The sequence below is a fragment of the Magnolia sinica genome, chromosome 17 (genome assembly GCF_029962835.1).
Source record: "Magnolia sinica isolate HGM2019 chromosome 17, MsV1, whole genome shotgun sequence".
Taxonomy (NCBI): domain Eukaryota; kingdom Viridiplantae; phylum Streptophyta; class Magnoliopsida; order Magnoliales; family Magnoliaceae; genus Magnolia; species Magnolia sinica.
The window spans coordinates 7260578-7272309 of record NC_080589.1 but is presented as its reverse complement, the minus strand read 5'-3'; the positions used below and the strand labels follow the sequence as shown (position 1 = coordinate 7272309).

The 11732-nt window shown below is 39.2% G+C and overlaps 1 protein-coding gene across 2 annotated transcripts; it reads left to right on the top strand.

Moving 5' to 3' along the window:
• The first annotated feature begins 1471 nt into the window (after positions 1-1471).
• LOC131230231 (protein FAR1-RELATED SEQUENCE 5-like) lies at positions 1472-9389 on the top strand. 2 transcript variants are annotated; one of them, XM_058226058.1, is made up of 6 exons: positions 1472-1770; positions 2963-5318; positions 5450-5626; positions 5720-5878; positions 5980-6065; positions 8915-9389. In XM_058226058.1, the coding sequence occupies exons 1-5, from the start codon at positions 1499-1501 to the stop codon at positions 6046-6048; spliced, it is 3033 nt and encodes a 1010-aa protein (XP_058082041.1). In that variant the 5' UTR covers positions 1472-1498; the 3' UTR covers positions 6049-6065; positions 8915-9389. The 2 variants fall into 2 exon arrangements, with proteins under 2 accessions (XP_058082041.1, XP_058082042.1); XM_058226059.1 differs by having other exon boundaries at positions 8872-9389.
• Positions 9390-11732: the final 2343 nt, after the last annotated feature.

The window sequence follows — 11732 nt, the reverse complement described above, 5'->3', positions numbered from 1 at the left end:
AAATTGGTTATAAGTGATACCCGGAAACTTCGGAGTCGAGTGTATGCACGACCCCTAATTTTCAAGGCATTATAGGCACACCATTGACATTTGTTTTTCCCTTCATCTGGGTTCATGTGATCTTATGAACAGGTTTGCTGGTAAATAAACATCTTGGTGGGCCTAAAAAGGTTTCAATGGTGTGCATCATTACCCCACTATTTCCTATGGTGTGGTTCACTTAAGCTTTGGAACTGCCTCATTTTTTGGTGCATGCCCTAAAATGAGCTTGCAAGCTCAGTATAGATAAAACACATACATTATAGTGGGCTCCACAAGTTTGGGTCAATAGATATCATTCTCGGTGACCTAGTATTTTAACAAGCCATGACTTTAAACCTGCTTTCTTTTGTCTAGCAAATCTTTATCAACAGCACGGGGCCTAATCAAATCCGGTACATCCAGTCACCATCCAAGCATATTCAGACCATGTAATGACTCTGCCACCACCGACTTCCATGATAGTATAACTACGTGGAGCCCATCATGATGTATGTGTTTTATCTCCCCTTTTTTTTATATTATTTATAAGTATAATCATAAGCCTAAACTTGACGCATATCATATCTCAAGTGGACCATGCGACATAAAACCATGGAGATTAAATGCCTGCAATTGAAAACTTCTCGGGCCCAAAAGGATCAAGCTGATGTTTGTGTTCTCCTTTTATCCGTGTCTGCGTGGGACGATAATTAGGAGGTGAGCTCCTCACCATCAACTGCAGTGGTGAAATGACGTGGGGAGATTTAATTGATAGGCAATCTACAAGCAGATATGACCTAAAAACTTCCAAAAGAATTATAAAAATATCTAAAAAAATGGTGGAGAATATTGTAAGACCTGTCAATCAAATCTCACCCTATCATTTCACCGCCATGGTAGGTGGCCAGGAGCTCACGCTCAATCCCCCTCCATCTCTGTGACACTGACAAATACACAAGGATTCCATGGACTCCAGTGTGGGTCCACTTAAGCTTTGGATGTACTTCAATTTTGGACTCATGGCCTAAAATGAACTTGCAAAATGGATGGACAGCATGAGTAAGCACATACATCATGGTGGGGCCACAAAGTCCAACCACCACATGAAGATGGTGATGGGGGAGGCAGATTGGGTGGGCCAACCATGAGTAATATGTTTTATTCACACCATCCATCCGTTTTGCCAGGTCATTTTAGTGAAAATGAAGTGGATCTGAAGCTCAAGTGGACCACACTGCAGAAATCACCGTTGAAACCTTCCTAGGGCCACCGTGATGTTTATCTACCATCCAATCTCTTCATAAGGTCACGGAGACCTGGATGAAGGGAAACACAAATATCAGCTTGATCTGAAACTTCTGTAGCCCTTAAAACAATTTAAATGGTTCAATTACCATGTTTTCATGTATGTGGTCCATTTGAGCTTTAGATCTGCTTCATTTTTGAGATCATGCCTTAAAATGGGCTGGAAATACAGATGGAGGGAGTGGATAAAACACATACATTACGGTGGGCCCCACAACCTCTAACAACATTGGAGTGTTGGGGCCACCACCCAATCCGCTTCCGTGTCAGCGTCACCACGCAATCCGCGTCCCACGAGCTACGTGGTGTTGGGGTCACCACGCAATCCACATCCCGTCGGTGGTGGCAGGGTCATCACGCAATCTTCGTCCTTTCTCGCTCTCACCATCTCCTTCTCGCTCGCGACCTCACGACCAGCAGCTCTCTCTCTCGGCAGCGGCAGTGGTATTCTCCTCTTCCTCTTCTCTGTCTTCTTCTTCTTTTCCTTTTCTAATAGGGCTTCGAAATTGAAAATCTCTAATTGGGGATTTTTGAAATTCCAAATCCCTAATTGGGGCTTTTTGAAATTTCAATGCCTAATTGGTATTTCTTATTTTGTAATTCCTTATTTCTGGAGGAGCTCTATCCCAGATTGGGATTTTGTATGGTTGATTGTCATTTACTGTGTCTGGAGGTGAGGAACTCGAAATTGAAAATCCCTAATTAGCGTTTGTTTTGTTATCATCATGGATAATGGATTGCTTATGATTCTAACGAATCACTTTCAACAGATGATCCTAACCATCCATATATGGTTTACAACTTAGATAAAAGATGGCCATAAAAAAACAGATGGCTAGCTTTCAGGTGGATAGGATCATCTGACTGGTGTGATTCTTTCATGGTGTCCCATAGGTTGTAAGTTTGTAACTATGGACAGTCCAGATTCATTCCTTGAAGACAGTTGCCTAAGCAGAAATTGTTGATGGCACTGTATGATGGCTGATAGATGGATTTTTATGATAGCGGTTGGTTTAGTTAGTTGATTTTGTCATAAGAAGCTCAGATTTGCTATAGTTTAATTTTAGTTGCGAGAATTCAAATGCAATTTGGATATGTCTGTAGTTTTGACCCCACCTCAAAATGACCCAATCCACAACCTGACTCAACCTGAATTCGAACGTGAGGAAGGGGTGAACCCTGATGTGACTAGTTGTGTAAAAGGGGTGAACCTGACTTGCGGGGCTGAACATTTTGTTTTCCCTGGTGGATCTTGACACTAAGTATTCAGTGGCCTCTTTAGCTTTTGTGGGTATCTGACACCCGTTCTCTTTGTTTTGGGAACTCTATTTCCCTCTTTTAATTTAATAAATTAAGTTAGAAAACAAAAGATTATACATAATATAGTTATAAATGCAAATTGAAGTTGAATTTTATATATGAAATGGTGAATCTTGTTACAAATCCTCGCATGCATAGTATGCATTATGAATGATTTATGGAATGGTTTGAATGCCTTTTCTTTTGGAAACCTATTTGTTAATTTATATTTGTTTTGAATGAAGAAGTAAAGGTTTGGCTTAATGTATGTTTATCACCTTTAAATTTAGTTTTTCTTATTTGCACACTAACACAATTTAAATTGTCAAAATTGAAGGTCAATTGATGACATGGATGATAATACATTGGAGCGTCAAGCAGTTTCTCAATCAGGTCGAAGGTTGGACTTTGATATTGAAATGAATGATCAAGAAGTAAGGCAAGAAGTAGACGACGAAGAAGCAAAAGAAGATGTACTGGTTAATACAGATGAGAAGTTAGGTGAAGAACCAAAAATTGGAATGGAGTTTAGTTCTGACGATAGTGCATATGAGTTTTACAATAGGTATGCTGCAAAAATAGGGTTTAGCGTTCGAAAGTCGTGGGTAAAAAAATCAGATAAGGGTGTCCTACTTAAGAGGAAATTTTGTTGCTCTAAAGAAGGTCAAAAATGTGAAGATAAACGAATCAATCAGCCGAAGTATTACCGTCCGATTACAAGAACTCAATGTCTAGCTAGCATGATGATTAGGCTTCAAAAGAATGGGAAATACAAGGTGACTAACTTTGTGGCAGAGCATAACCATGAGGTTGTTGCACCATCGAAGGTGCACTTACTAAGGTCACAAAGACAATCTGGAGGGCGGAAGAATATGGGTTTCGTACCTGATGATTACAAAAATTACTTACGAAAGAAGCAAATGAAAGCAATGGAAAAGGGTGATGCAAGAGCCGTTCTAGAATATTTTCAAAAAATGCAAGTAGAGAATCCATCTTTTTTTTATGCAATACAAGTAGACGAAGATGATCAGATTACAAATATATTTTGGGCAGATGCGAAGTCAGTAATGGATTATAATGCTTTTGGGGATGTGGTCTGCTTTGATACTACATATAGAATAAATAGTTATGGCCGGCCATTTGCTCCATTTATTGGGGTAAATCATCATAAGCAAACTATAATATTTGGTACAGCCTTGCTATACGATGAAACACTCGAATCATTCAAGTGGTTGTTTCAAACCTTTTTAAGTGCAATGTCTGGAAAAAAACCACTGACAATCCTTACAGACCAAGATGATGTAATGACGAATGCAATAGCTGCAGTGATGCCGGAAACAAATCATCGTTTATGCACCTGGTATATTCACCAAAATGCCACCAAGTGCCTTAGTCATGTATTTAATGGTTCAAAAAGTTTCGAACATGACTTTAGTAAGTGTTTATATGATTATGAGGATGAGGAAGAGTTTTTAACTGCATGGAATAACATGCTTGAGAAATATGATCTAATGCAAAATAAGTGGCTGCAGGATTTGTTCAAGGAAAGAGAAAAATGGGCTTTGGCATATGAAAGAAATACATTCTATGCAGACATGAGGAGCACACAACGGAGTGAAGGCATGAATAATGTATTGAAAAAATTTCTAAACTCTAAATTCAATTTATTGCATTTCTTCACTCATTATGAACGGCTAGTGGCTAATCAACGATATCAGGAATCTATAGCTGATTTCAAAATGAGGCAGAATACCCCGTTATTATTTGTTGATGTGAAGATTTTAAAGGAAGCGGCAAAGGCGTATACTCCTCAAGCATTTGAAATGTTTCAAAATGAATTCAAGGAATTTCTTGGCCATGCAATTTTTAAATGCGGTGAGTTTGGCACAGTGACAGAGTTTCGGGTTATTTGTGATGAGAAAGATGAAGGACGCATTGTTAGATTCGACTCATTAGACAATACAGTCACGTGTAGCTGTAAGAAGTTCGAGTTTGTGGGGATTTTATGTAGTCATGCATTGAAAGTTTTAGATCATCATAATATAGAGGTTCTTCATCCCCGTTATATTATGAAGAGATGGCAAAGAGATGCAAAGGTTGGTTTTTCTAAAGACCATGCTGGGTTTACAATACAAGGTGGCTCCAGTGTTGCTTTAGGTAAACGCTATAGCTATTTGTGTCGCAAGCTTCTTAAAATTGCAGCAATGGCTGGGGAACATGATGAGGTTTTCAAATTTGCTGATAGATATGCCGATAAGTTTCATGATGAAGTGATGGAATGTATGAAAGGAATTCATGAACCTCCACTAATGACAACTCCAGCTACTGATGAAATTATAGATACTGAAAGCGCACGCTCTGAGCCGAAAGAAAAGGAAGTTACTTTTGTTGATAGTGTGAGTTCACAAACTGCAAGTGGGATTAAAGTTAAGCCTAGAGTTGGGAGCAGCCGTCGTGCATTAAAAAATTCGCCAGATAAAGTAAAGAAGAAGAGATCACGAACTGAATCCATTCATTCACAAGCAAATCAAGAAAGACAGGAAGCAGCCCAAGCAAATCAAGAGAGCCAGGAAGTGGCCCAAGTAAATCAAGAGAGAGAGGAAGCAGCCCAAGTACCAAATATTATTCACCCTCATTCATTTCAACCTTCACATTATTCAGTTACAATCCCCACAATGAGTCATTTCAATCAGGTATCATTGAGATTTTGATTACTAAAACTTGTTAGGTATCATTGAGATTTTGATTACTAAAACTTGTTATGTCATATGTTATTGTTGTCAAAGCTTCTAATTCTTTTTTATTTTTCTTTTCCCTCTACTAGGGTTCACATATTATAATACCAAGTGGATCCCATACAGGACATAGTCATCATATGGTGATGGGCTACACTCTTGGCCCCAGTGGATCCATCAATGCATCATTGGATCATTATGGGCACCAACAACCTAATGTTAGCATTAATCAAGAAAACTCTGTGGGCATCAAATCTCCGATAAGAGTAAGATTTTATTTAGTAGACATAATATTAGATATAGCATTGATATTACTATTGCTTATTGAAGATTCCATTACTATGTTTTTGCTCTACTAGAGTTCGTATGTTACCAGAGCAAGTCGTTTTGGAGTACCCGGGAGTGGTACTGGTGGATCCATGAGTAGCCCTTCGGAATACCCTAGGGTTCCCTCAAGCAACCCTCAATTATCACATTTACATCAAGATTCATCTAAAGGAAGCGCCGCGTTTAGCCAGGTAAAACCAATCATTTCTATTTGGCATAATATTGAATGAAACTTTTGAACTTAGATATTTTGAGACATCTTATTCATTTAAATGTGAAATTTTATATGCAGTCATCATCACTACTATCTGATAACAATCAATCGGTGGGGTATGAAGACCACCTACGTTCCAGTAATTAGATTTTCTTTTGTCAAAGGTGAGTGTATTTTCTAACTCTTTTAGGTATATATGTTGTTTCTCCTCTTTCATTTGAGGGTTTTGATTTTAATGAAAAAATTAGCTAAGCTGTTTGTTCAAGTATAATGAATCTGAACATTAGTAGTGGAAAACTGAATACTTGATCACTTCAAATTAATTGCCATAGATCACATATACAGGCATAGGATGCATGAAAAACCAGTGGAAAGAACAAACGGGATAAGGGAAGTCACGGGATAATTGCATAAGTCACATCTATAACTGTAGTCCATTAGAAACTGGTATCTTTTGTCCAAACAAATAATGCATTTCCTTAATGTTGCCCTTACAACTGTATAAAAGGAGAAAACTTTCAACCACAAAAGGAAACTAATCTAATGATAAAAAGATCTGCCCAAGCTAACTAAAAAGTAATGACTGTCCAATGCAATTAAATGAACAAACAAACATAAATAAGTCTCTAAACTCAACCATATGGCTTTTAGAAGCCTGCAACTGCAGTTTTGACCTTTGTTCAATGTCCAAACATGTGGATCACATGTGGGGTCCACCATTTGACTCTAAACTGTGTTGCCATCAAGGGCCCTGGCAATTGAGAATGCTCTTTGAGTGTTTTCACCATGGATGGATGTTGTTGATGAACATCTGACGAGGCACTTGCCCAAGCAATGGCTAACATCTTTGGCAATTGAGGTATGGGTGGTAACAAGTTTTATATACTCTTCTTCTTTTTTTCAAAATTTTAATTTTCCATTTCTTTGCACTTTTGGTCTTAAGCACTGCATACTTTGCTGAAACAGCCAAGCAGTGTTTGTTGATTTCACTGTGCTTCATTTAACTTGCCAGTTATTGAAATAGGCTTCCTGCTTGTTTGACATTGAATGGAATCTGGATACTTCATGGAGGAGAATTGTATTGTATAGTGACAACTCGTTTACAGATAATGGAAATCTATTCATTGGGCTAAACTAGAGTGAATACAGAGAATACAGAGAAACAATGGGTCAATCAACAAGTCCTAATCAGAATAGAGAACTTTTCCATAAAGAATTCTTTCACGCAAAAGAGAGAGAGTCCAGATTTCATTGTTTTGATTACTTTTCTGTCCCATGGTACGGGAGATGAGGGAGATGAGTGATGCAGGACAACTAACCATTTCCTCTAAAAGCTCGAACTGATAGAGCGTGTCAAATCAATCCCTTTATGTCATAACCCAGGCCCCACATCCCATGGGTTAGGTCCTCGGCCGAACCCCCCTTGTGGGCCCCACATCACATGGGTTTCACCTCACACGAGCCATCTCGAACACAAGACCTCTCGCTTTGATACCACTTTGATGTAGGACAACTAACCACTTACTCTAAAAGTTCAAACTGATAGAGCGTGGCGAATCAATCCCTTTATCTCATAGCTTAGGCCCCACATTCCATTGATTAGGTCCTCGGTGGAACCCCATCGTGGGCCTTGCCTCACGTAGGTGGGGCCCACCTCACACCAGCCACCCGCCTCACAAGGGTCCCCCACCCCGAGTGTGCCCCTGCATCCCACATGCCACCCCACTTGAGCCTGGTGTGAAAATGCCCCTGCATTAATGAGTCACCGAGGGAGATGAGTCACCTCATAAAACCCCCAAGACGGGAGGGAGGGAGATGAGTCACCTCATAAAACCCCCAAGACGGGAGGGAGGGAGATGAGTCACCTCATAAAACCCCCAAGGCTAACTTTTTGGTCTGATTCAAAAATTGGGTGGGCCATAGCTAAGTGAGGGGCAAATCAAGGGCCTGGGAGTTTCCACTTTGCTGTGGCCCTTCAGATTTTTGGATCAGGCCAAAAAGTTAGCCCAGGGGGTTTCATGAGGTGACTCATCTCATGGACCGTCTGGATTTTGTGCCCACATCACGTGTCAAAAGTTCTCACGAAGTTCCCAAGAGAATCGGTTCTCAGGAGAGCATTTGTGCGCGCGCGTGTGCACCGGTGTGTGTGATAAAGGCATGCCATGAGATGTGAGAAAGCAGAGTTCCTCTACATGTCTAGCAATTCGTTTTCCAAGAAACACGTCATCCCAGCTTGTTCCTGTTTCCTGTCAACTGAAAAACCAAATGTACCTATGCATGGACTGAGATGCTATTTAGCAGTGACAAAAGGGTTTAACTTCATGGAACATCCATTTTCTAAATGAGCAGATTGTCGATAACTCCATTTTACGAGAATCAAATCTACTTTGACAGTATATAAATGCAGAAAACAAGCATACCATATGTCACGTTGATAAGCCAAAATCAATCCGACATTCAACATCAGCTTCCCGTGAGCTTTGAATGTTACAATACCAATGCATCTGCAATTTCTTTACCTTACGAATGAGCATGATAAAAAGCAGAAGCTCCATGGGACACAAAGGCCATTTAATGTCAGCCACCTGTTGGTTTTTGGCTGTTACATGCAAGGGAATCTCATGTGGGTGCTTTTGCATTTATCAGTTCTTGAAGTCTCTGTGATTATTTCATGTGAACCCATTTTGATTCTACTGCAATTAATTTTCTGTTGTCAACATGGAAATCTCATATGGGTCTCTCTCCTTTTGAAGTTTCTTTGATTTGGTGAAAATCAATGTGAGTTTAATATGATGTGTGGGCTGTTTTCAGTTGTTTTTTGGGCTGAAAAACCAATGAATTTGTGATCTTCCCAAGCAGTTTGATGCATATTTGTTGAGAAGTGGAGTAATGCAGGTTTTTTTTTTTTTTCTCTTCTGGTTTATATGACGGAATCTCATGTGGGTGCTTTGCATTTATCATTTCTTGAAGTCTGTGTGATTACTTGATGTGAATCGGTGGGACTTGATGATAGGCACTTGTTTTTGGGTGTCAAAAAGGAGAAGAGAAGGCAGCTGCTCCAACAATCCATCACATGAACTCACTTCAGCAATCTCTAGGAGTGCTTCTATTCTATCAGAAGCAATGCTGTCATGCGAGGAAAAAGAAGAGAAAAGACACAAGGAGATTCCAAGTGTTGAAGAGAGGCGACTGAGGATTGAAGAATCAAATGGAGAGAACAAATTTGTGCTCTTTTTTTTTTTTTTTTTATATGACGCGTGATCATTCTATGTCATTGTATTATAAAACATTGATTTTGTTACTATATCCATGGATTCCTTTTGCTTTTATTTTTGAGACATTTTGTCATTATCATTGGCTTGTCCTTGCAATGCCTAAGATGATGATGTGTCTGAAGCAAATCGATGCCAATATGAAATTGCGAAGACATATGAATGACGTTTCTTTTCTTTTTGCTTTAAATCAAAAGCTCTATTCTCGCATGGAAATCTGCCTCTTAATCTTCTATCACACGCATGATGTTTTGAAATTTTATTTATGGTGAGAATTTGAGCATTTATATGATCTTCACTTATGGTTCTGTGAGAGTTTACTCAGCAGGATAGTGTTTTTCTTCTCTCACGATCTGTCGAAGACAACCTTTGCAATCAGTGTTGGGATGGGTACTTCTGTTCTTCGTCCTCGGGCTTACAGGGGGTGTAAGAACTTTGCTCATCTACTGGTGAGAGATGGAGTGAGAGCAGTGACTGAAGGGGGCTTTGCAAGTTAACTACAGAATGTCCATCAGCTGAAATGGACAGACATTATGATCAATCTGGCTCTTTCCTATGTTGAGCTCACTCTACCAGTTTGAGCTGGTTCAATGAACTTTCTCCATGCTGCTGAATGTCAAATGGGCACCCCTATCACTAGTGGGATTTGCTCATGGTGCCTCATCAGTCCAGGCTAGGCAACTGACCAGTGAGCCACTTGGGTCCTAAGTGGCTTAGCCCAGGTGGGCTTTCATGGACCGCAATCGAAGACGAGTGATGGGATAAGAAGAGCTGTCTAAACATGATTTTTTTATTTTTTTATTTTTTGCTTTCTTTTGCTTTCTTTCTTTCTTCTTCTTTTTTAAACATATTGTTTGTACTGCTGCTTTTGATAAGAAGAGCTGTTTATTTTCTCGCCTTAAATTTTCCTTTGTTCTGTAAGCAACAATACCCAAAATCAGGCTTCATTTATTTATTTTTGTGATTCTTCCAGTGAAAAGCCAAACGCACAACATTCCAATCCTCAGCAAATACAGAGCATGCCAAGGCTTTTTCTGGTTGGGCAATCCAGATTGTTGATCATATCAGATGCATTGAGGAAAGCATATATGTCCCTAAAATCTCCTAGATTATAAGATCCCAACCCTTCAATCTTTGTCCTTTTCTGTTGAATGTCAACTGTCATTGTATTTCTTTCTTGACCCTGTTTGGCTGCCATTCAATTCATCTCATTTTGTAAATTGTAATTTTGTATTAGAGATTTTGGTAAGGATTTAAAAGCCACTCTGCAGCCAAAGACCCATGTAGCTATCAGTCTCTTCTTCCCTTGTCTGCACAGAAGTTTTGGGTTAGCAAGAAAAGTAGTAAATAATTCCATTGCTCTTACCTATTTCAAAAAGGTTTTCAATTAAGCTAACGCTCACATTCCAAACTCTTTCACTTGATGTGGCCCGCCTGAATCATGGATGGGCTTATTTTGGGACCAGGCCTAAATTTTAGTGTGGCATCTAATGGTTGGAGTAGATTTCATATAATCATCAAGATGGGCCCTGAAATCTAGGGTGGAAATTTCCCCCAACGCGTGATTACAAATATAATAGTTGGAGTAGATCTCACATTCACATTAAATTATTTTATTTTATTTATTAATTAATTTATTTTTTTAATGTGGGGTTTAAAGTGCAACTAGCTGGACCATGAGTGCTATCCATGGACAATAACTTCCAACTTATTAAGTGCGTGTGAATTCCAACCATTCCAATAAGTCGGCCCACTTGAAGATCACCTATTTCAAAATTTATCTCTATTTACTCATCAAGTGGGCCACACCATATAAAACAATTCCACCATTAATAAATAGCAAAACACTGCTCTACAGTTAATGAGCTCTTGCTGACCTTTCCAGAAGGTTGGATGTGGTACACACATGAAAGGTTAAAAGTATTAACTGGATGGACTGTAGCTTATTGTCCAACTGCTTCCACCTTCTTTTTTTTTTGAACACTTGGGAGATGGACGACCAATATTGATTTTTTATGGATATCCTATAATGTATATTTGAAAAGCACTCCGATTATATGTAATTTATGCTTAGGTCTCAAAAACCCTCTCAATAGACAAAGCCATCACAGCACGCAATTCTTTCTGCATTTCAATACACACGTACATGCATGTTTCTAGGCTGATCAGGGCTGTCAACTCCGGGCTTGGCCCGTAGAGAAAACGTAGGCCTGAGTCCGGCCTGGTCCCATGATGAGCCAATACAAACTATCCCAAACCAAGCCCGAACTAGCCTGCCCACTTCTGTGAAAGATCTATGCTGTTCACTAAGTGGGCCCCATCATGCATGAGATCTCACATGCTTTTAAATTAAGCCTATCCTTTACTTACTGATTCCCAAGCCACAACTTGCTAGTCAAACCATAAACGTCATCCATATTTAAACTGTTGTTATTAATTTTCTTTACGATTATGCTATATTTTTATCACTTTAATAAAATCGACACATGGCCTTATATTTATTATTTCTTTTTTAAGTATTTACTTTACTGATAGATGTTACAAAGCTATCATCATTGT